Raw genomic sequence first — 27,137 nt, 5'->3', positions numbered from 1 at the left:
CCGAATTCAAAGTTTCTCTGCGGAATGCAAACGTTTTTGTGAGGAAACTCAAAGTTTCTTGGGGGAACGCAAACCGTTAACGAGAGAACGCAAAAGCATTGACAAATAATTTCTTCCATCTCATACTTTTTTCCTTCACTCATATCTTTCTTCTACCACCATGTGCCTTTAAGGGCTCCGTAAAATACAATGTTCTGTAACAGGCTTTGTGTGACAGAGAGAGATAACAAAACAGAGAGAGAGATAACAAGGCCTTGAAGTTTGGACTCGTGGAAACAATTCAAACGAACGCTTCAATACACAGTTCATGCGATCATCTACTTACATGCAAAAAATAAAATGAAATGAATAAATAGAAATAATAATAAAATAAAATCACATAATTAAATATGCCTGCAATTTGTGAAGAGGACGTGGTAATGTGAAAATGTTATTTCTACATTTCTAAAAGATTTATAGGATGTGTTTGGTACTTAATTTTATGTGCAACCTGTATTTGTACAGGCAGCCAAGAAAGAATAACTTAGAAGATGAAGAAAGCAAAGAAAAGTGTGTGCTTGTATGTACTGTAGGGAGGAAAAAGAGAGATATGCACATGTTCTGAAGGTCACATGGCACAAACCACCTCTACACCATGGCAACCAAATGGTTAATATGTAAATAAGATGAAATAGCATCACCAAGATAATGGGAGGAGTTCAGCTCCACAGAGAAAGAAAGAGAGGGAGAGAGAGAGAAAGAGAAATAGTTACATAATAACAGAGTTAATGAAAGAATACAAGCTTGATTGTCTAGGTATTCTTTTTGTAACTGACCTAGTAAAAAATGTAACTTCTCCCTCTCTACAAATCAATGCTCTAACTGCAGTAATAAAAGTAATAATGACATTTTTTGAAACCTGGAAAACTGCAGCAGTGCACCAGTGATAACTTGGACCCATAAGCCCACAGTAAGTAGGGTCTGCATTAGCACTATTGTGGTACTGACCACACCAAACATACAGTAGTGGCCAAAAGTGATGTCTGGAGGGGAAATTTGTTTTTAATGACCCTAAAAGTTTGATTAAACCATCAAAATATGAGCAAAATGTTTTATTTTATTTTTTAAATATGTTAGATTTGAGGAAAGAAGATATTTATCTGACAAAATTATTTGGCCAAAAAGACAAACTACAACTACGGGTTATATTTTACTATGCAAAAATAAACAGGAAAAGCATACACTGACTACAACATAATCAGTTATTAATATTTATGTTTTTAATTTTAGTTATTAATAGCCATGCTGCCATGGCTACCCTTCCAGGCTCACTATTGGCTAATTCAGATGTTGAGGGCGGACATTTTTGGTTTGACATCATCATTGTAGTCCTTAGTTCGCAACACTTAAGGCCTGGGTATAGTTAATTTTCCCCATTCCGCTCCGTCTCATGCACAGTTGAGCACGCAAGCCTTTCAAATTATAGCCTACTCCTTTGGCCGTGAGAGCGGAAAACGACGTGTTTGGTGCGTGCGCACTATCTAGTGGACTTTGTCTAGCACTTTTCAAGCGCTCAAGTCACTCGAGTCGCACATGCGATGACACACGGACAGAGCGCGGAATGCGGACGACCAAAGTATAGTTTGGGCTTTATGTGCCACCTCAGTTAGCACCTAAGAGTCCATCTTAGACTTTGCTGAAAGTTGCTTAGCTTCTTTATAAATAGCTCCTACTCTAAAACAAGTCCTACTTTTTAATAAGAATGTTGACAGTTAAGTCAAAACTGAAGCCTATTCTTAAGAGCATTTTGAAGTTTTATACATATGGCTCCAGATATCAAAGTCATGTAAAGACTAAAATTTCATACTCTTATAAGGCAGGCCTACATGGAATCAGTGCATGCAGAAGGCTGCCTTTCATGTGTGTTTTTTAAACATGATGTATAATTAAATTACATCTTAGATACTAATAAAAATGAAGTTATCTTAGCTGTCAGCTAAATTCCTTCCGACATTCTTTAAAAAAAAAAAAAAAAAAAAAAAAAAAAAAATGTAACCATCATAGAGTGAAAGTTTATAATTGTGTCTTTCCAATTTACACATCCATGCGATTTTAAACCCCAAAAAAGAGGCGTAAATCGGGACTGGCGCGCTGTTATCTGTGCGCACTGCCGCACGCAACGAGAGAGAAAGAGACGAGTTTCACACAGCGCTGGAACACCGAATTGATTCCTCTTTCACATTTACTTGCGCTTGAACAGACACACAAAATTATGATAAAATACCTGTCTCAGCAAGTATTCTCTTGGTTATGTCATAAGTGAACAGTTGAGAAAGAAACCGGATGTGTGTCCGTATATTTGGTCTGTGCACTTCGGTCTTAAAGTGACAGCAGCCTAATATTCCTGCTGTTGTCTGTGTCAATGTTCAAATAAGAAAATACAGCTTGAGCCTATATCTAATTTCTACAATGAACAAATACTGTTATAGTGAGGAGAGCAGTCAGGAGGAAAGTGATGACGACAGATTATAGGATAAGTGTAGAAATAAAAATAAAATAAAAAAACACCTTTCTATTGTAATAGATTTCAAAATGTATTTATTTATTTGATGACAAAGCTGAATTTTCAGCATCATTACGCCAGTCTTCAAAGTCACATGATCCTTCAGAATCAATCTAATATGCTGATTTTGTGCTCAAAAAACATTTCTTATTATTATCCATGTTGAACACGGTTGTGCTACTTAATATTTTTGTGAAAACCATGATACAATCAATTTTTTACATTATTCAAAAGAACAGCATTTAGCCTATTTGAAATAGAAATATTTTGTAATAATATAAATGCTTTAACTGTTACTTTTGATGCCTTAATCCTTGCTGAACAAAGTAATTCAATTATTTTAAAACATCTTACTGACCCCAAACTCACAGAGTACATTGAACTTGAACACTAAACATTGAACGGACCTTCAAAGCTCCAAAGCCTAACCATGAAAATATCATAGACTTGAGTGGAGTGGGTCCTTTTAAATTAGGCCAATAAGCAACCACCCAGAACACCCTCAAACCCAGATGGCAACATCCTACAAATACTCAGAACACCTTGGCATCTACATAGCAACACACTGACAACCACCCACAAAACACCCGCATCATGGAGGTAAGCAACATTTGCACAGTCAAGAATAATGTAAAAATCTATGTTTAAGTCAGTTCCTTTTCCTGCTGTTAATGAACTCCCTCTTAAGTTTAACAAAAGCACCTTACTTAGATATCACATTTTCACACACTTATGCCATATTAAAGTTCTCTCACTTTGATCTGAGCTTTTATAACAGTCTAACACTGTAATGATATCCCTGCCCATAACCTAAAATCTGTGTCCTGCTTAGGTGAAAATGAATTACACTGTCAGGACCAGAGAGAGAGTTTAGAGTCCATAATTAGGACTAGACCTGCAGACTAATGTGGAGTACAGCGGATAGAGCTGGAGGGAAGGAGGGAAAGAGAGGATTAATGAGGGAAGGCCTGATGTGTAGCATTGGTTTCCTGAACCCATTAAACACGACGGCTATTAATGACCCACACAGAATACACCACAAACCCCCTCTAAAACACACAGAGAGAGAGAGAGAGAGAGAGAGAGAGAGAGAGAGAGAGAGAGAGAGAGAGAGAGAGAGAGAGAGAGAGAGAGAGAGAGAGAGAGAGAGACACACACACACACACACACACACACACACACACACACACATTTCCTATACACGTATTTGCTTTCACACGTTCTTCAGAGCATAAATAGTCTCAAAGACATAATGGTCACATGCAAACAAATCTATCATAATCCTTTACCCATGTAAATCTGTAACCAATGATTTTTTATTTTTTTGCTAAATATATTTTAATATGAATGATAACTATATATCAAGCAGATCATGCACTCAAATCTGAAAATGCACTTCAAATTTGTTCCAGTTTTTTTTATTGTGATTTGAGCTAAAGAAGTCAAATCTATGATACCAAAACCAAACAATAACTGAGGTACAAAGCCAATAAGCAACCACCCAGAACACCCTCAAACCCAGATGGCAACATCCTACAAATACTCAGAACACCTTGGCATCTACATAGCAACACACTGACAACCACCCACAAAACACCCGCATCATGGAGAAGTAACATTTGCACAGTCAAGAATAATGTAAAAATCTATGTTTAAGTCAGTTCCTTTTCCTGCTGTTAATGAACTCCCTCTTAAGTTTAACAAAAGCACCTTACTTATCATAACATATCAAGCAGATCATGCACTCAAATCTGAAAATGCACTTCAAATTTGTTCCAGTTTTTTTTATTGTGATTTGAGCTAAAGAAGTCAAATCTATGATACCAAAACCAAACAATAACTGAGGTACAAAGCATTTTGGCCAATAGGCCTATACAACATGTTTTTGCAGCATTGATTATTGTAGCCAATGGCCAATCAGAAATGTAAGTTAGTCAGAATACGCTCAATACGCCACAGTGTGTTCTGCATGATGCCTGCACGCTTGCTTTTCACTCAGTCATTGAGTGTGAACTGAAGTGATATCAGCTTCATTGGTTCTTTTTTCTGTATACAACTTTGCTCACTTACTGTAAATAACCTACTGCAAATTTGAATACATTTTATTTTTATTTTAAGTAAACACTGCAAAGTTTTGCAGACTCAATCTGAAACTGCAATGTTTGACATTGTGATAACCAAAAAAAAAAACAACAGCCAATTGTTGTTACCTGTAATGTTAACTTCTCACTTAATCTTTTTAAGGCAATTATTTAATTAAACAATATTTGAAGGCTATATACTAATGTTTTAATGTTTTATTTACTTATAATTATTGATAGTGTAAGTAATTCATTTATTTACTATTTTTATTTTCAAATAATAATAAAAAAAACATAATAAAATAGATACAATTTTGCTATGGTACCAAAGTTAGAACCAAGTACCAAGAAATTTTACTGGTATTGGTACCAACTACTAAATTTTGGTATCATGACAACACTAATTCAGAGTTTGGTTGGGTGACCTAATCTGTCTCAGAGGATACTATCAACCCCAGCCTCAGTCTACACCCTAACTCACTATAGGGTTCTACAGAACAAAAGAAAGAAAGAAAGAAAGAAAGAAAGAAAGAAAGAAAGAAAGAAAGAAAGAAAGAAAGAAAGAAAGAAAGAAAGAAAGAAAGAAAGAAAGAAAAATATACATAAATTAGGCTGCGCTGCAACGTAGATTAATAACAGCTAGTGGTAGACACATAAATCAGACAGACAGACAGACAGACAGACAGACTAGATAGATAGATAGATAGATAGATAGATAGATAGATAGATAGATAGATAGATAGATAGATAGATAGATAGATAGATAGATAGATAGATAGATAGATAGATAGATAGATAGATAGATAGATAGATAGGGAATGAATCGTAAGTTTTGTAGGCCATGAGGAACCCAGGAAAAGAGATACATGATGGGGGGGAGAAAGAGAGCACACAGCGGGTAGCCTCCACTAGACCTTTACACTTCTTTCATTATTTAGAGCAAAAGGGAAAGACTGAGAAAACAAAACACACCATCAGACACAGATGCAAACATCACTCAAAACACACTGAACACCATTCACAAAAATGCAAATTCTCAAATCAAAGTACACACACACAAATACAGAGGAAGAACCTGCACAATTCGTTTGCCACTCTTGCATGTGACCAGAGAAAAAAGTCTGGAGGGCCGTAAATGACAGTGTTCACCGGTGTAATATATTGTTAGCTAACTGCGTGATTTGTATATGTACATTTCTGAAATGTATAACTTGGACGCAGTCACCTCTGATAACAGATCCCTCTAAATTGTAATGTAGACGCATGCATTTTCTGTAAAGCTGCTTTGAAACGATATGCATTGTGAAAAGCGCTAAACAAATAAATGTGAATTGAATGCGAATGCTACGTATCTTTATAGACCCCTACATATTTTTATGCAATTTATAATTCATATTTATCATCATCGAATGATTTCCAATCACTGAAATAGGGCCCTATGAAATCAGTTTTATTTTCCCCAAATTCTGTGTATTGCCATTTATTGGTTTAATTAAATTTTTATAATAAAAAAGCATGTCTACAAAAAAAAAAAAAAAATAATTAATTACAACCCACAAAGCAAAGGAACACACATACCTTTATAATAAATGAAGCTGATGTCACTTTAGTCTTGCTATAATCATAAAATATGCACAATGAATCCTTTACATTTTCTGGATTCCTATTTAATGGTTTAAATGTTAATAATCAAAAAGCATGTCTAAACAAAAAACTAAAATTTTAATTTAATTTTATTTCACCACAGTAAGACATTAACATGAGGAAACTGTACTGAAAACACAGCACAATAGAGCAAATGATTAGAGGAAATGTAGTATGTAGATACAATTTTAAAAAAATTCTATCAAAGAGGTAACAGCACTTTTTAATGAGAAAAAACTGATGAACTGCCTTAACTTCTACCTGAGGCTCCTTTTCATCTACTGACCAATCATAAACCTGCAGCCCTGCAATTCTCGGCCAATCAGAAACTCGCAAATCAATGGCCATCTCCAGACCAAAAACAAATAAACCAACAGTAACCAAATCAAACACTTCTCCTCCAAACAGCAAACAGTGCAGCAGTAGAAAGATGAAACGAACATTTTCCAACTCAAAGACGACGTCCCACACCTGTTAAGCTCCCTGCATGTCATGTGAGCGTGTGTGTGTGTGTGAAGGGTTAAACTGCTCAGGCAGGAGATCAGACAGTGTCATTGCCCTGAACTCCTGACATTCCTCTAACCCCCCCCCTCGCGAGAGCTGAGAAAATGGCCGGCTAGCTCACAGACACACACACACATACCAAAGTCTAAGCGTGCTAATTTTCAGTAGACTGAAGTGAACTCTGCATACATACCACACACCTACAAACACATGCATAGTGAGGAAGTAAAGTAAAGTAAAAGAGGGCTTGAGAGATTGAGACCTACTGTGTAGTTTGGCCTGGCAAACTTCCCACATGCTTTTTTCCCCTTATGACTCGACTAACCCCTCCCTCTTCTTAACGTCCTTCCTTTTCTGTCCTCCCTCCCCTTCCGCTGTGCAGCAAAGACCGCCTATCTATAGAAATGCTACCAGAAACCCTTCCTGTTTACCTTTAACCCCTCATGTCCCTCCCCAGATCTGTGAACCTCACGGCTTTTCTCCTGACGTCATTCGTCATTTGATTCTGACCCTAGATTAGAGCTTGAGGGAGAAACAGAGCTGTCAGACTGGTTGAATGAGCAAACGTCTGTCTGTCTGAGTCGGCTGGTGGCAGACTTACAAAAACGAATGCACATGCATATGCATGTGCATGAACCACTTATACACACAGATGGGGAGCACAAACACACAGACATGCAGTGGGAGGTAATCAGGTATCAGGTTACTGTGCTGGTTGGAGACTCTGCCTGACAGACCGGCCCAGTTATATAAACCTCACAGATGCAGAGTCAGGAAGCAACAAAGCAAGTTGGCCACACACAGGCATGCACTCACACAAAGAGGCGGATGCGCACACACACAGAGACCGGTTTTACTCACACAGCGCATTCACGCAGCACATGGTAGAAAGCCGACAAGCAAGCAAACATATACACACCTTACTTCACAAACTTTAACCATTTTCATTCAGGCATTAAGACACCTGCATCTTTTAAACATACAGAAACATAGTACAAATGCCAAGTGAATACCTTTAAATAAATACATTTATGTCAAATATATATTCCCTAAATGACAATGATTTGGCTATGTCTATTAAACCTTCAAATCTGCGGTCATGCTGCCGCTGACCCAGAGAGAGCAGTTGTAGTCATCATGTAGCCTACAGGTAACTGTCAACAATCTTTTCAGACACACAATTGAATGAATCATTGCTGAATAGGGATGTAATGGTACACAAACATGACGGTTCGGTACGTACCTCGGTTTTGAAGTCACAGTTCAGTACGGTTCAGTACAGCAGGGGGGAGAAAACTAAAGACAAAATTGCTTCTTATTTTTTCTTTTTTTAATTAAACTGTGTTTTTTTTTAACAAATGTGTATATGTGCATAAATAAATTCAATTATAATTAAAATGTTCTTAAGGATAAAAAACTAGCTTAGCTAATGCTGTAAACTATATGGGGAGCCCTTAATTACACATTATAATATTAAAGGTTACAATTTACAACAGAGCCCAAATTATTAATTTTAGTTGCGATTTATTATTAGATATAATAATCAACACTCACATAAAAAAAACATATACTGTAAATTGCATATAGAGGGTTTTCACAACACGTCATCAATCCAGAATTCGGCCATATTGGAGGCACTGAACGTAAACAATGCCACTGAACTGAATGGATTCGCAAATTTGGCTTATAATTGCTGCTGAAAAATGGTCGTGTTTTGGTCTGTATTAATCGGTCGCACCGGGAAAAACATTTTGAGTTCTATACGCTGATTTCACACAGCCGCCATTTTGAAATCGAAAGTGAGGCTCCGGTGGGAAAAACCCCGGAAGTAAAGATAAACAACAATGCTTGGACTACCAACCTGAAGCTGCTGCCGCGATTTACACTATTGGATGTTAATATCCAATATAGGATATATATATATAGTTCATTCCTGCTTCTTTTTTTACTTTATGAATTATATATAAAAAATTATTTTATTTATAAATGAATTTCACTGTATATAGTATAAAGTATGAAAGAAATGTATGTACAGTTTTAGAATTGACACAACATCATTAAACACAACAATACGCCATCGCATTCACGACTCTCCTGTGATTAAAGGCGACACTTCCGGTTTTCTTCCCACCGGAGCCTCGCTTTCGATTTCAAAATAACAGCTGCGTGAAATCAGCATATAGACTGTCAAAAGTTAAAGAGAAGAGTGCAAAAAACTGAGTAAAGAGGTTGAGAGACATTTGTGGTTGAGAGAGGCACAGTATCAGCTCATCAACCACATGTGTAAATGAAGCGTTGACTATGGCTAAAATGTTGACGTACAGTAGTTTACTATGGCTACGTTCACACTGTCAGTCCAAATCCGAATATTTTTGTATCCGATTGGAATCTGATCTAAAATGATGTCCACACTGTGTATCGCAACTGTTCAGATCGATTTGTGTGTCCATGCAGCTCTTTCGTTTTCCGGAATATCCGCATTGACTTTCAGCATGTTTCCTATAACAACGTCTGACGTTCACATTTTGCGTGCCGTGAGAAAGTCACATAATCCACGCGAAATCTGATCAGAGCGTTCAGACTGAAGCGGATTTCCTGAATAGGATTTCATGAAACGGATTTCATGTGATTTTTTTGCTGTTCACGTTAGCTAATTCTGATCAGATTTCAATCGGATATGGACAAAAATCAGATTTGGACTGACAGTCTGAACGTAGCCTATGTCGGGATAAGAAATAGAAGGAAGAATTGTTGGGTCATCAGTCCATGACTAAGAAGCTAGCTCGTTCGGATCTTTACCACATATTAACTTTAGTTTGGGAAATAGGAATAGGAAAATACAAGTATTAGATTGAGACTCAATATTTAATCACTCGGATCGGATTGGGCACACAAAAAAAATGATCGGGACATCCGTATTAAAGTGATAATTCTATTGATGGACCCCAATGACTTCCATAGTATGGGAAAAGATGGAAGTCAATGGGATCAATCAACTGTTTTTGATTACCAACATTCTTCAAATATCTTCTTTTGTGCTCAGCAAAAGAAAGAAATTCATACAGGATTGGAACAAGTTGAGGGTGAGTAAATAATGACAGAATTACAATTTTTGGGTGAACTATCCCTACACAAATAAACAGACAAATATTTCTGCCATCAGTGGAGAAAGATCCTCTACATAGCCAGATTAAGCAGTTACAGCATCTACCAGCAGGGGCTAAATGGGCTATGTTAATACTCATTTAAAATGCAAAGAATGCATTTAGATAAAACCACAAAAGTACAGTAAAAACAGAAAATTTAATTTCAAGAGTCAGAGAAAGAATAAAAAAAAATTATAATGGAAAAAAGACACCTTAAAAAAGCGGATCCATCATCTGGATCGCATCCAGACAGTAGGTTAGGGGGTTTGTGTGTGCATGTGAGTGATGTGGATTGGTATTTGCATCTATGTTGCTGAATGTTCATTCTGCACAAAGCAGAGGCACAAAGGGGCTCTGTTCATGCCGTCAGCCGGTCTTGTTCGCTCTCTCAGGCCCTCACACTATCACACCACCCTGTAACACTGTGGCCGCTGCTGCTCTACCCTGTCACTCATTCCAAACCATTTTTGTTGATTCCTAAACTGTCAGATCAAATGGTAATTTATTTATTTAATTCAAACAATAAATCTCAATCATTTTCAATCCTGATCAACAAAACTGCTTTCATATCACAAGAGGGGTTCATTAGAATGAGAAGGTATGATATGACATTTCCCATAGACTGATGTGGAATACATGATCTTGTCTTTTCTACAAACATAAGGTAAACCACAAAAAAGTAAACCACACAAAAAAAAAAAACACATTCCCCTCTACTGCAACTAAACTGACATCCTAGGTGAAGGCAAGTTTCAATACTGAAACACCAAACTCTTGTGGTCCAGAGACTCAGGACACAAACTCGAGACCCTCAGGGAGAGAGAAGGTTGAGTGCATCTCTCTCTTTTACCCTGGGACTGCCTCACATTATACATCTGTTGGCTTTCCACAGCCCAGTGCACATGAATGGCTCATCTCTCTCTCTCTCTCTCTCTCTCTCTCTCTCTCTCTCTGACACACACACAAATGTGTCTACAGGACACACTCACTACAGGAAGTCACACGATATGAACTCTGATCCACATCCTGCCTCTGCTTTAATTAAGGATCTGTGAGGACAGGCAGATTGACTAAAGGGGAACATAACAATCCATCTTGACTGACTTTGCTTTCAGTACCTTTATAAAGTCTAGTTAATTTGTAACATATTCTAAAACAGTAGATTGATGCACCAATACATTATAACTGTTTTTATGTTATGGCCGATAACCATAAAAGGCCAATATTAAAATGTAATAATATTTTGTCTAACTAAATCAAAATTAAAACACAATATAAATGATATCACATTTAGCAGAGTGTTATTAATTTGCATTTTTAAAGATTACATGTAAGTGATAGACAGCAAAGGTAATCTAACTGTAAAAATGGTAAATAGAATGCACAATTAAATATAGGCTATTAGGCTAGTCTGCAAATCCAACTAGTGCTGGGCGATAAAACTAGAACGATAATTATCACAATATAATTTTCCTCTATAGAAATATACACTCGGTGCAATGCGGCGCCAGGCGCAATGCAAGTGTTTTTTGCTAGTTTCAGCCCGACGCAGTTATCATTTTCACGTCCAATGGTGCAATAAAATCAACTAAAAGTCAATGGTTTTAAATTTTTTAGTTATTTAAAGAGCGCGTTAGGAATGGCGCAAGTGCAACTGGCATTTAAAGGGAACGGGAGATGAGACTCTGATTGCTTTATTGCACGTAAAGCCCAATACACAATTAATATGGACGATCAAATTTTACCCTATAAAATGTTACCCTCTAAAAATGAGGTTGTTAAATTTTTTACAGATGCTACTGTTTTTGTTAATGAACATAAACTGTTTATGTTCTGCATCCCAACTTAAGCAACTGCTACTATCACTCCACTCAGGCTACTGTTAAATGTGCATTTCTAACAAAGACAAAACATGTAGGCTAATATTAATTTGTGAAATGTTCACCTGTTTGGCACGTTTTTTTATGTACTGATGATAAAACCACAATTAACTGTCTGGTTTCTACAACTTCCGCTCAGGAGCAAAAATCTGCCTTTAAATTCGAAAGAAATACATATTTGACATTTATTGTGATAATTATCGATATCGACTCTGATTCTCGTGATCATTTTTTTGGCCATATCGCCCAGCCCTACATGAAACATTAACAATACTGATAAAAACGATCATATTGGCCATTAATCAATATGGTACAATGAACTACAATCCATCTCTCTATTGACAAACAAAGAGGAGACTCCAGTTTGCATTTCTCCTCATGGAAAAACAAGAGCACTGGCAAATCAGAATCTGTATTTGGATATGCGTATATGTGAGCGCAATTCTGACTGCGAGAGCACTCCATGTGCCTGGTAGAACTGGTGGAGAGAGTTCACGATGTGTGTGTGTGTGTGTGTGTGTGTGTGTGTGTGTGTGTGTGTGTGTGTGTGTGTGTGTGTGTGTGTGTGTGCGCGTGCGCGTGCGTGTGTGTGTGTGTGTGAGAGTGTGGCAGCTGAATCACTGAGCCTCAACTCCCTGTGTCAGCAGCAAAGAGCTGAGGGGAAAGACTGATGCTCATGCATCACAACAGAGAGAGTGAGACAGAAAAAGAGACAGACAGATAGTGAGAGAGAGAGAGAAAGAGTTGACACTGCCAGGCAGTATTGCTGAAAGAACTGCCTGCTGCTTGCGATCACAGTCTAGACAGTACTCCTGCTCTTTTCTCTCTCTCTCTCTCTCTCTCTCTCTCTCTCTCTCTCTCTCTCTCTCTCTCTCTCATTCTCCATTTCCCTCAGGAAACCTCATTATCAACATCTCCCTTCTGCCTGCACTCACACACAAACACTAATCTCACATCAACACACATTCAGAAAAACCACAAGCCAGACCCACTCTAGTCAGTCAGAGTGCACCTCCCACTATCCTATGGTTGGCCTGACCCACATCTTGTTATAGCCTTAAGTATGCTTAGCCCCAGTAAGTCCTAAACACCACTGCAACTCTTAATCGGCTGCTACAGTACCTGTCTAAAGGCCCTTGACAGGAGGAGTGGTGAATTATTATTTAATGGAGCCAGTCTGTCTTGACCTTTCTCTTCCTGTACAGTTGAACACTACAATGTAGCTTGTTGTCAAAGTAAGCCATTGTCTGCTTGGCAACATTCCAGCAATAATTTAATTTATCTCTCATCCATATCATTAACTTGTATAGTCCCTGTGTTGATAAACACCAACAACGACTACAAAAACCCTGTTGCAAATCATTTACATCCGCTCAGAATAAGCCAAGCAGAGCTGATAACTGAAACTGAGAGCTCATAGCTGTAATCTCTGACACACTCCATCATCCCAGCACTGAACCTTTAAAGCCATCAAACAAAATAAGATACATTTGGGAAAGAGCTGAGAACTGCTTCTCTCACCTGTACATTGTATGCCATTGGCACATCCTCCATGCCTTCCTGCTCCTTCAGTTCCTCTTCTCGGTCATTCCCTAGTCCTACATTTATCCAAGAGTGATTGGAGTTCTCTTCCTGGTCTAGTGCCTCCAGCTGGGGCAACAGGTCATCGCCCATAAGGTCAGAAGCTTCACCCAGATCGTCAAGTCTTTGATCAGGTTGCTCTCCAAGCAAGACCTCCTCCAGAGCCTGAAGCCCATTAATGCTGCTTACGCTCTGGTTCGCAACCAAAGATCCAGGCACATCACAGGTCCTTCGCTCTGCCGTAGAGAACGGACGGTTTGCAGAGAATGAGTTCAGGCCATCTGAGAATACCTCAGAGGAGCTGAAGTGATTCTGGTCTGATTTGGAGCTACGTAAGGGGCACTGTTGTGCTGGACTGCCCGGTATTCGGACTTGTTGCTGCTGATGTTCCATTCCGGAATTAGACAAGAAAGGACAACCAGTATCCAACAGGTTTGAAGCTGATGATGAGATGACCATAGAAGAGGTTGTAATAGATACTGGGGCAGAGGAGTAAGACTGGGTTTCATTTACTACAGGGGGAACGTAACGAGCAGTGGGATAGGACGAAGCATGGCTAACCGAGTCAGTTGGGAAAGAATGGGTTGCAGGGGAAGACCGGACAGGGAAGGCCAGGTCATTGTCTTCCAACCTTGGACCTGTAGTAAAACCTTGGACCCCTTGTGCCACCTGAAAGCCACTGTGTTGAGAAGACACAGGCCTCATTGAGGCCTCAAGATACTGTTTGGACTGTGAATGACTACTCGGGGCAACTGTAGGGTGAAAGGGACTACCCTCTACACTGAGCGCTGAGTTATGGTGGCGCTGCTGGGAATGATTTTGGGGGACATTGTCCTCATAGTAAAAATTGAGATGTTCCTGATAGGTCTTGGGAATTTCGTGCAAGCCCTGATGGGTATGTTGGTGTGGAAGCTGCAGCTGGTTTGAGATTGGGTGTTGATTGAGACTGTGCTGTCTCTGCTGAAGATGTTGATGACTGTACTGCTGATGTTGAGCTTGATGCTGCTGAAACTGTTGTTGCTGTTGAAATTGTTTATGTTGAAGTTGTTGATGAAGTTGTTGGTGGTGTTGATGGTGCTGATGGTAGTTATTCCCTTTTTGATCATGGTTTCCCCACATGGGGCTGTTGTGAAGAAACAGTCCATTGGTCTGGGGCACTTGGTTCATAGTATGCCCTTGAAATGGTTGCTGCTGTGGCAAAAATGCTCTTCCATCATTGCTCCCAACTTCTGGACCAGGAAAGGACTGTTCCATTGAGGTCTGTGCCTTCACAGTGTCAAAATGCCCCACAGGTTGACTGTAGGGTATCCCGTGTTGGATGGTAGAAGATCTGGACCCTGCATCCACCTGAAGATTATCCAAACTAGGACCCAGGTGAAGTTCATCATCCAAGGACACTGACCCAGGGGTAAACCCTGGATCATCCTGGACTAGGCTGTCAAGCCCTCCCCCAAATATGTTAGGGTCATCAAAGAAGTCCATGATGGGATCAGTCATTGTATGAGTTCAGTGCATGAAGTGTCTGCCCCCTCAGCGGCCCCTACGACAGGACTGCTGAATGCAACAGGGAGCTAAAGACTGTCAGAGTTTGCTGAACCACTGTGTGTCCATCACCAAGAAGGGCAACAGTCTAGAAAAAGATAAACAAAATTACACAACTTTAGATGCAAAACACTTAATATGGAATTCAGAACTATTTCAATAATCTTCTACAAAATCATTAATTGAGCACATTTTAAAAGAGGTTTTGAATCCAAAAACATCATTGGTACCACATAATTGCATCACAGATCTCTGAGCTTGGCTAATATAAGTCGAATTTGACATACTGTATTCAGAGCGCAAGACTTCAGGTATTATTGCTTTTAACATACAAACACAGAGTTCAGTTCAAAACAGGATTGGCAAAATTGAATTTGCCACACAGTCCAGTTGAATTGGAATGACAGGAAGTGGAATGGAATGAACTGAACTGAAATTCAAAGAAATTCAACAGGTAATGGCATTCTTCAAAAAACAAAGACCTTGATTAAGCTAGTTGAAATGTGTTTAAATGGACTGCAGTAATTCTAAGACAAGTCAGATTGACATCTCTGATGTCTTCTAGCCATATAACCGATAACTATATGGTCAGGCGACGTATGCAGAAACAAAATGGCACTGTGAATGCTAGCATTCGTTTTTGGGACATGTACGATTATCAACACAGAATATTATAATGTACTGTGTTGTATACTGTTTATTAGTGGTCGACCGATATATCGCCAAGGCCGATATATCGGCCGATATTTGGCATTTTTAAAATATCGGCATCAGCCGATAAGTTTTTCTGATTGGCCGATGTGTCGGAAGCGGGACTTTTATTTTGACGTCACTCCGGACTTTTATTTTGACAGGTGACGCTGAGAACACCAGCGCCTGAGAAGAGAACGGCAGCGCCTGATCACACAGCGCTCACTCACATTCTCCGTCTCATTAGTTTACGATCTCTGTCAGTCATATCTAATACTTTGTTAGACAGAACTGGTAAACAAAGAAAGTAAATGGTAAGCGAAAAAGTAAAGTGTTTGCTTTTATATTATTTGTAATAGAAAAGGCAAACAATCAGGCTAAAATACTTTCTCATTTACCATCAACATTCAGCAAATGCGCATCTACATCATTTAAACAAATTTCTGAATATCTAATAAACATTTAATTTCACAAACCTTGCAGATTTAATCGAAATCCAGCTGTGATATCTTGTGAAGTGTGCATTCGTAGCCTGCATAAACATGTTACTGCGAGTGACGGTCGGTCCGTGCGAAGTGAGTGAATGCAAACAGAAGATCAGCCTCACAGGAGACGCGATCGAAAAATTTTTAATTCCTTAATTTTAAAATATGCTGTGCTATATCCAGTTGCCCACTGTGTCATATTCATATAGTTTTCACTGTGTGCTGTATGTAAAATAAGCGTTACCTTGGCTTTATTTGAAAAACTATGATTACCATTGCGCATGAAATTACCAGATTACTGAGTGCCCTGTTACAGTGTTTACTTCCTTTTTATTCACATAGTCATATATTTTTAAACAATTACTTTATTTGTGAAAAAAACTGTAACAGGACTGCAGATTTATAATATATATATTATAATATATTGGCTTTATATCGGCCACCCCGCTCTCTAAGATATCGGCATCGGCCATCAAAAAACCAATATCGGTCGACCACTACTTTTTATCATCATTTATATAAGAATGTTTACATACTGATCAGGTGCCACAACGATTGTATGACGTAATACACCCACATCTCAGCATAGTCAGACTTTCAAAGTAGGAAGTTCCCCATCAAGTGGTGTTCTATTGAATTTACCCAAGTAAGAAACAGAGAATTCCAAACTGCCGAAATGTAATGGAATTCACCATAAACTTAGCAGGAAGATGGACCTTTAGCAGAAGCACTGAGCATATACTTTAAATACAAATCCGTTGTTACATCACTCCATAACAAGATACAGTACCGCATTAATGCTCTTCTAACATGCCCATGTCCTTAAGTAAGACTCTGGCCATAAACTCTTCCAGAACACCCTGAGGCCTGAGAGAGGTGAAAGGGGAAGGAATGTCTAGGGAACATTTGGCACCATTAGTGGAGCTCGGAAACAGGCATTACAACAAGCACAGCAGCTGAAGAGCTTTCAACACCAGACAAAAACCAGGTGCTTCACACTCCCCTCAGACTTCCCTCAGTTATGGATGAAAGAGAGTGAGTGGGAACTGCATAATTCTTTGTCAAGCCCTGGTCAGGAGAGCGGCAGGAGCTGTGTGGGACATACAGACAGCTCATTCCATTTCATGCACGCATGCACACACACACACACACACACACACACACACACACAACCGGACAGTGAGGGTGAGAGAGAAACAGGCTGTCCTGACCAACACCGGCTGTGGAGGAGGTCAGTCACGACCTGATGACTCACAACACACACAGATAAACAAAATGGCAGTGCACAGAAACCAAGACATGGTCCAGAACTACAATACCATTTTGTGGTTTCATCCTTTATCCCACTATACCTACAATAATTATTTAGTCGAAACATAGGGAAGCATAACACTTTAAAGTCACATCTTGACTATGATAAAAAAAAATTGCCATCTGAAATAGACTGTAACAGCTATTTTATATTGATTTTATTTTTTAAAAAAGCAAGGAAGAAAACACATGGAGGGCCAGTCCTATGGGTGGTAGATTTCAAAGAAGAAAAAAGCAGCTCAAACATGAGTCTTATCTCATATCAACCAAAAACTCACAGCTCTGTGTAGGGATTTTCAATAATAAATGCAGTCGCATCTGCGTCTGTCACCAGTGTTCAAAATTACAAGGCACCTCCCATTATCTAGGGCTGGCTTTAGTGAACTGTTTTGCAAGTAGTACACACCTGTCTCAAAGCAGGAAGCATTTGGGCAGGAACACTGTAATTAAGGCTTACTGTCTTTTCAAGTCATCTGGGAGAAACTGATATGATATCAGACTATATCATATTATATAAGAGAGGCGACTACATAAATCACTTTGTTTCTTAAATATTTAAGTCTGGAGTATAAGGATGGGACTGGAAAAATTACAGTAGGATTACTGCTGCCTTGATTAAGGAATTGTTAAGTGTTGATTACACAATTCCATTTAAATCTACCGCACTTTTAAATTTACAATATGTTTAGAACCAAAGTGTAAAGAATCAGTGGCAATTTACAATTATCATTGCAACTATGGATACACAGATCTGATATTCAGTATCAGTATCGGGTCCTATACTGAAATTTTTGTCAGATGAAACCGATCCAAATCCATACGCACCTATACTGTGCATGCGCATGGTTGTTACTGTTAACAATATTTAAAACTGCTAAAATGTTTCGATTTTATAAAATTACTGTGCACCAAATATTTTTTTTCTAGAAATGTTTGCTGCTGATTTTTGTTGTTTTTTTGTTGTTGTTCTCTATAATAAAGGTGTATATATTTAGTGCATTGTGTTAAACACATAAAATATTGATCATCAGTTGACTTGCGCTGAAATTCAAGGCTCAAACAATGAGACTGTGTAAACATGCAATGAGTCTCAGCTCAGTTATTACAATGGATTTAGAGTATTACCACATTGCTTGCCTCCTAGAGTTGTCACGATATCGAAATAATACGTTTTCTACAAAACATGACTAAAACATCTCAATACCAATACAGAGCCGATACCACAGTCGAAACCTAAAACAACAGGAAAAGTAATTGAATAATAGATGACAGAACATGCAACTTAAAATTCTTTGTTTTATTTATTAATTTAAACAAGATGAGATTGAGGTGTTTGAAACATTGATAAAAGGATCAAGTCAAATTTAAGTTATTACTGCCCGCAACTGCCTCATCAAAAAAAAAAGTTTGCTTGTCACAAAATAAATCGCACTCATTTGAGGGCATGAGCATTATATAGGCTTATTATTTTATCTATCACATTTATTAACCTGTCATTTAGGAGTGGGCGATGTGACTAAAAACTTATTTCACAATATGAATTTTTTTTTTTCACTTTAACAATATATCCCAATATATGTATTTTGCTATTTTATTTTGTATTTGATATTAAAAATAGGAACAAAGAAGCAAATTGTTTCACTCACTGACAATCACTGTATTGTTTTATTTTTATGACTGGACCTGTATATAGGTTTTTTGGTGGCTTATTTTACTATCAGGAGTACAAAGAATATAAAAACACTGTACAGTCAAATACAAATTTACTTTCATGAATGGTGGTAATTAAATCAATTTATCAAACTAACAATTTTAGTTAATGTTTTAAAACATAGGCCTATTCAAATGAAAATGTAATAATAAGGCGTTAAGAGTTTTTCCATCTTTTCCACCTCACTTTTAAGTCGTTTATGAATGTCGTGTGGCCGTGCGCATTTTACTTTCAGTTTCAAATTAGCAGCAGTTCAGGGGCGGCAATTGCTTGAATGGTAGGTTGATTATTATTCTTAATGAAAAACAACAACAAAACAGTACAATGACACACTCGCTTATATTAAACAGAACTTTTATTAACAAAACGAATAAGACGACTTAAAAACGAATTAGCACGGCATACACCATGCATTGTTGTGCGCTTGAAGGTGTATGTTTAAATTAGAAGTGTTATCGATGCTGCCACCTTCATCATGCAAAGTTTACAGATTGCCTCATTAATGTTTGCATAATCTCTTTTACATTTAGTTTTTAAACCAAATCTGTATTTAACCACCATCGTCTTGTCAGTCAGCTCGCCTCACTCTTTCTGCTGATCTGTTCTGCGATTGCATTCGGCTCAGACTGCTTTGAGCAGACATGTTCAGTTTTTAAACTTTAGGCTACAGTCTGTTCTCTAACTGAACTAAATTATTTTCATTACCATAAAAATCAAAACGATGGTGGGGCCAGTGCCGCGGTGGGCAAGTGATGTAATCGGTATGTGGCTGAACACCATGTAACACCGTTAAGTTAACCGAGTATCGCAGCAAGCCTGTTTTGAAGGGTTGTTGAGAAGACCTTTGTGTTTCTGTGTGTATATGATAATGATAGTTTAATCAAATGAAATGGTGAAATGCTCGTGAAGTGAACTTAGAGCAGCTCTGTTTCCGTTTCCGGATTCCGTGATTCTGTCGGGGCTCTACGTGGGATATGCCATGTTAAAAGAGAGTAAGTTGAGTGGGTTGTTTATTGTGATATAAAGTTATTACCATTAGTAAGAAGAAGGGTATGCAGTTAATAGAGGTCTCCTCTCAATGTACACTACATAGCACTCTTCATGGCTGTCAAATAGATGCAGCAATTGTTTCAGACAGCTACGCACCGGTATGGCGGTATTTGAAAAATACATATCATGCGCGAAAATTGAAACTGGTATGTTGACCCCGTATAGTGCCTAGGCCAGTACTAAACGGAATTAATACTTTTATCCATCAAGGACAAACTAAACTGACCAAAAGTGACAGTAAATACATTTATAATGTTACAAAAGATTTGTTTAAAAAAAATGCTGTTCTTTTGAACTTTCTATCTTGAAAAAAATGAATCATGCTTTCCACAAACATTAAGCAGCACCAATTGTTTTCAACTTAATAATAATATTAACAAATGATTTTTGAGCACCAAACCAGCATATTAGAATGATTTCTGAAGGATCATGTGGCACTGAAGACTGAAGTAATGATGCTGAAAATTCAGCTTTGCCACCACAGGAATAAATGACATTTTAAAATATATTAAAATAGAAAAAAATATTTTAAATTGTAATAGTATTTCACAATTGATATAATGTATAAAATAGCTATTTATTCAGGAACACGGTTCTCATTTCATTTTTGGTGTGTAGATTGCATTGAATATTGCATGCAGTGCCATACAGAAAATTTTTATTTTAATATAAATTCTATTAATTAAGATTATTATTTGTGACTTTTTTAATAGGCTATTCATGCAGCTGGAGTAGCAATGGCTTACCGGTGGTTCTTATGAAACATTGTGGCACAGACACAGAAACGATTTATGTAAACACTCATTGCCAAACTTCCAAGCCCAGATAGCTTACCAGTTTTGATCAGACTCTTTGGCTGTGAGGACGGATTTATATCCGCTGGCTTCATAGGATAAGCATCAGGCCAGAAACATTTCTTGTGAGAAGAAAGGCAAGAAGTGTCTTCAGGAAACAGCATCAGTCCACAGCTGAAAGACACACTGATAAGAGCCGTGCCGTCTCAGGCCATTAGCCGTGCACTATCTGTACAAGCAAAAACACGTGCAACTTCCTACTACTGAAAAACACTGTGACCCCCTCCCCCAGCACACACTCTTCAAAGATTAGATCTTACACAAGTCTCTTTCATAGAGTAACCTACAATGTCCCATTCAATTTACATTTTTGCAATATGCCTAACAGCCCTGGTTCATGAAAAAGTCACTAACATGAGTCAATGATGTGATGCAATGCATTTAAAAAAGCGAATCCACTGGCTTTTGTAGCGTCAGTGAGAGAGTGTGACTTCAACAAGATGAGGCAAGGTTGAGTGTCAGCGCTGCTGGTCTTGGACAGCACAATTTCCGTTGTGAAATTGTCCTGTGACAGCAGCCAAGTCATATATGCTGAACTGTGACTCATCTAAAGAGCAGGTATTGTAGAGGTTGCCTGGTGCAAGAGACCCGAGACCAGTTTCAGAGCTGTATTTGACTATGGTCAGGGGTTTTTCTGGATGAGCGAAGCTGATCCTGGACCACCCCTATCAAGTAACCTCTTTTTTTAGTGATTCATTTTCCCACAGCACAGCATGCTTTAACCAACATGACAGGTGGCGAGTGAAGTTTCAACGACTTCCACATCAAAAGTGGAACTGGAGGAAGCTACGACTTTGTCTTTTTCTGCAATTTCTTGCACCTGATCCCTGTAGGAACAACAATAGTCAACAATATTGACTGATATGATTAAGCTGCTAAATGGCTTGTTATGGCTGACAGATGGTAAATTGTGGGGAAAAAATTTAATGCTACAAGTTAATTGAAGCATTACAACATTATATTGTATAGTATGAAAAATGGATATTTATTATGAAATTTGCTAAAGATTACATTTAACTGTTATTAAATAGTGTTTTTAAGTTTAAGTGCATGTTTGATGACGGCAAAGGTGAATGGAAGACTACAGTAATTATGATTTTAGCTTTCCCGTTTGCTCCAATTGCAAAAAAAAAATATATATATATATATATAGAGAGACTGATTATGATTAAGATATAAAATTTACCATCACTCTCTCAGTCGTATTAGAAACACCCTTGTAGCAGTTAATTGGTATTTATTTATTTAATGCCAAGGTAATATAACACAAAGGGTGTTATAAATGTTCATTAAATTTTGAAAAGTAAATATATATAAAAATACAATATTTATAAAGTTAATAAACGCATTATCAGTGTCTGTGAAAAGGGTCCATTAAATACTAGCTAATAGCTAGTTAATAAATTTTAAAAAGATTAAAGTGAAAAACTTCAGGTACCCTAGATCTTCCAGCATGAGAATAAGGCTAGTCTTAGACTAACTTTATTTATACAAAAAAATATATATATTTTATATTTAAATATATATATATATTCTAAGCTTAATCTGCATGTAAAACAAATGGCCATTCAGGTTTTGCAGATGCAATGCATGATCGTTACATTATGTTCAGCAAACCTTTCTCTATTTTTAGCATATTTCTAAACAGAAATATGGACCAGTGCAATCTTATGTAAGACTGGACAAATAATGAACCAGCTTTAATTGTGGAATGACAAAAGCCACTCTTTAAAAGACAAGCAGAAAGAAACAGCTGCTTGCCGGTGCACAACATGGCAGCATAGGGAATAATACTATCATAAAATTCACATTTTCTGATGCAGAAAAGTCTAAACAGTATACTCATGTACCAACCACTGACAATGCACCGGTTGCAGTTCTTAGTTGATGTACAAAATGAATCAATGAATGTAAAGCTGGCTGAACAAGACTTTCTCTAGAACTAAAGGAAATGTACTTCAGTTATCTTCTATCTTCTATCATGACTCATTTTCAAGCAGAGGAAAATGTATGTGGGCTCAAATTATACTGTCCCTGCTGGAGCTTCCATTGACTCATCACTGAACGCCATTTTGCTTCCTGGTGTAAGTTCAAGAGTACTTCAGATGGAGATGGGTGTCAAGGACAAGCACAAGGCATGTTTCTGTTTATTTACTGTGAATCCCACCTTGCCATCACTATAATATATATTTACACTGATATAGGAAATATATATATATATATATATATATATATATATATATCTCTCTCTCTCTCTCTCTCTCTCTCTCTCTCTCTCTCTCTCTCTCTCTCTCTCTCTATATATATATATATATATATATATATATATATATATATATATATATATATTATTTTTTTTTCCTTTTATGTGAGCACTTATGGGCAGACACACCAAAGTGACTTAGGGGTCATTCACACAGGATACTTTCTTGTGTCCATCTGGTTTTTGAATTGTTTTCTACGTCACTAGACAGACAATGCATTTGAAATGCTGTGTCAAGTCAAAAGCAACACTTCATTGATTGTACACTGTCTAGTTTTTTTTTACATGGAAGATTACTTCCTGTGTAAACAACCCCTTACAGTGCATTCAAGGTGGTCTATCTGAACATATTAAAGGCTAAATGGAAGCAACACCAGTACCAGCCATTTGTAAGCTTACTTAAATTGGAACGAAGTCCACAATATAGGCTAGCGGCTTAGTTATTATTACTAGCTAGTTTGTAACTAACTCTAACGTACTATATTTGGTTGCACCATTTGTTCTTAAGGCAGAACGTAGCTAGTAGGTCGTAAGCTCTCCGTAAGATAATGCGTAGTTGCATATGACGTTTACCCTCAATGATCCAATAGCAGACTTTAAATACATGAGCAGAAGTTACGTTTAAATGTGTGAGTTTCCATTAAATAAATACGATAAATAAATACGATGCTAATATTACGAATAACATAACAGATATTTTATATGTAAATAACATTCAGAAACTTTTATTTGAAATTAATGAGGATCAATAATGAAATAGGCCTAAATGCTGATACAAAAAAAAATAAACATAAGCAATCATATTTATTTACTATGACTGATTTCATTTGACATGCAAAACATTGACCAATGCACACAGAGGTGTGCTGTTTAGGATGCTTTAGATCCGCTAAAACAGTGATTTATTCATGCATCATGTTCTCTCTCTCTTAAAATGTAAGCAAGTGTAGCCTAAATGTCTATTGATGCAGTCAGTCTGCTATTTTATTCCATACATTACTCCTGATCGGAAGCTTCAGTAAATATTTAGCTTATATGTAGAGTAGTTCAGCTTTATCAAAGTTTAATGGTGCAACGCAAAAAAATTTAGTAGTGCACAAGTTGTAACTTAGTGACCCTATACGTCAAAACTAGACTAAGTTGTAACCAGCCACAGAGTGCCAGCAGCATCTCGGTTCAGATTTCTAACCTGTACTAGTGAGGTCTCTGATTTGAAAATATAGAGCTGAAACTAATAATGAATATTTGCAGACTTTGATCGCTGCCTCTATAACTAAGGTGAGTTATATAGACTAAAAGCATGTGGCAGAAATAAACAAAGTGTTGGAGAGAAGAATAGGCTATCTAACTGAGCTCTGGAGGTCCCATAAACACAAAAAAGTGCAATAGTACAACCAGGTTTTCTGTACATGTGCATGAATATGGATCCTTCAATATATTATTACAGCTTTAATACATGTTTCTTTACTCCCACCCTCTACCTCCCCTTAAAAAACTACTTTTTAAAACAATGTCATTATAACTCCAATTAAGGATGTTTTTTTTTTTTTTTTTTTTATTTTACATTATGATCTGCCATTACAAAAATCAGTAAGTATTTGAGAATTTGAATTTATAAAAAAAACAATTTTGTTTTTATAAGATCAAAATGAACCATCCATCTCTAACACAAGTTGCTGTTAGCAATTGTTGATATCACCATCATAAAAAATAAATCAATAAAAATCCACACCATCAAATATAGCCAACCAAAATTCACTTGAAGGTTGATCACCGTCATGATCAAATCTTTACTAGATAAATTACTAATACATTTTGAATATGATTCACAAAGCTGTCAAAAGTGACTAACTGAAGAATCCCTCTATATACAGTACTGTAGGCTACTTTGAGCGTAGGTCAGAAAACTCTTAATATTACTGATATTATCTTCTAATGGTCGAGCCTGTAATCCCACCTCTGTCTTCGCAGATTAACGTTACCTGTATGAATCTACACTCCATTACAGATGAAATCAGTGTACCATCCAGAACATCACCTGGAACGCGCGTTTCAGCCTTGTCACCGGAGCATTTCCAATTTTAAACGCGTGTCCTCTTCAAGTTTGTCAAGACAGCGAAGGGACATGATAATCCTTGAAATACAAACTGTTCTTTTTCCTGTTACGTTCGTCGGGAGACAGCAATTGGTCTACTTTCTGGAGTGTGCTCGGTCGCTGTTAGTTCAGAACCACCGTTTGCTTCCTGTCCGTGTCGTGCTTTTCACGTGGAGCTCATATCGTGACAGTCTACCTAAGTTCAGGTGCTACGGGTGTTTCCATCCAGACTGGGATTCCCTTCAGGCAGCTGAACCTCTCTCTCTCTCTCTCTCTCTCTCTCTCTCTCTCTCTCTCTCTCTCATCCGAACTGACAGCCACCTGAGTTTCAGCACTGTCGCACTCTATAACCATCTACATTATCTTTAGTCTAGGAGAGGAAACAAATAAACGAACTTACCCAAACGAAACCAAATCCTCCGGCGACAGCGCGATCATTTACGGAGGAATAAAATAGCGAAGTTTTGGCGTAGTTAATATCGCGACTGGGCGACCTCAGCGGTTCCAGCGCTGCTGACGTAGGATGATGATAAAACGTTCATTTGCATATGTGTTAAGTCCTCTGTGATTGGTTAGCGTTTAATTCATTTCTTTGGAATAACTGGGACGTCCGTTTTGAGTCCTCGGGTTGAGTTTTAGCAAAGGTCAATATAATGTCCTTAAAATGTTACTCGTAATCTATAACATGATTGTACAGTACCAAAACGTGAAGTTAGAGAGTTGAAACAACAAGATGGCCGTGCCGGGAAGTCAGCCAATCAGAGATGGTTTTACATCGATTGTGAATCAGCCTATGGTAGTGGAAGCAGTGGGAGGAGAGAAGCGGAGAAAAGTTGCTGTCGGTCCCTCTGATATTTGATCACCTCTGGTGGATCTTTTGGGAACTGTCTCTTGACAAATACAGCAGAAACTGGAGCATGTCCAATGCAAAAGGAGTGTAATCAAAATGACTCTTTTTACCCAGCGCCAGTTTATCACAGCATGATGAGTTTGAGGTACCACAGTTCACTTTTCATATCAAAATAGAATAAGCCTATATATAGACACACACATTATATATAGACCTACATAAATATATATAGTCACTCTCAATCTGTCTGTCTATAAAGCCTATAAAAAACAGTCTTCATGTTATTTACTACACTTCAGCTTGTGGGGGTCATTTTTTAGGATTCTTTACCTAACCTAAGTCTCTGAGACCCTGACACCTTGCAGTTCTGGAAAATGGTGGCGCTGGAGACTTAAGGGTTCCTGATGGTTTCACACTTAATTCTTAATTATTTTGCAGTTAACGTGTCTTTTCTTCTCCACCTGTTTTTGTCTGACCCTGCTGACCCAATGAGTACTTCACTTTCCAATGGTCATGCCTTAACTGCAATTTCTAGTGCTGAATTAGTATTGCATCCTTCTCACGGGGATTTAATAATTTTTGACTTTTAAGTCCGAGTTAAATCTCTTTTTTGGCTTATTTTATCTGTAAAAGAAAACGTGCCTAATAATTATGCACGCCTGAATAGAAGGCGTTTTTCATTTCCAGCCTTCATGAACAATTATATATCACTTATAAATGATTAAATAAAAAATTAATAGTAGTTATTACGATTAATGTGTTTTGGAATTGGTAAAATGTGCCTGGAAAAAAAAATATGATCAGAAAATCAACGTGCCTAATAATTCTGCACGCACTGTATGTATGCATGTATGTATATATATATATATATATATATATATATATACACATACAGTGCGTGCATGCAA

At 37.6% G+C, this 27,137-nt stretch overlaps 1 protein-coding gene across 7 annotated transcripts in view; it reads right to left on the bottom strand.

Moving 5' to 3' along the window:
* Positions 1-25,892, bottom strand: part of chd9 (chromodomain helicase DNA binding protein 9) — a 72,945-nt gene extending 47,053 nt beyond the window's left edge. For 5 of the 7 annotated variants that reach the window (XM_084107753.1, XM_084107757.1, XM_084107756.1 and 2 more), the window contains exons 1-2: positions 25,780-25,892; positions 13,319-15,008 (exon numbers count right to left, since the gene is read on the bottom strand). In XM_084107753.1, coding sequence (XP_083963879.1) covers positions 13,319-14,875 — 1,557 coding nt within the window. In that variant the 5' untranslated portion in view covers positions 14,876-15,008; positions 25,780-25,892. Of the gene's footprint in view, positions 1-7,037; positions 7,128-13,318; positions 15,009-25,266; positions 25,612-25,779 lie in introns of those variants that run through there. The other 2 variants (XM_084107755.1, XM_084107754.1) reach the window with 2 other exon arrangements.
* Positions 25,893-27,137: the final 1,245 nt, after the last annotated feature.

The sequence above is a fragment of the Abramis brama genome (assembly GCF_963993115.1).
Source record: "Abramis brama genome assembly, chromosome: 3".
NCBI classification, from domain to species: domain Eukaryota; kingdom Metazoa; phylum Chordata; class Actinopteri; order Cypriniformes; family Leuciscidae; genus Abramis; species Abramis brama.
Note: the sequence above shows the minus strand (reverse complement) of the source record. Positions and strands in the feature narration are given on the sequence as shown.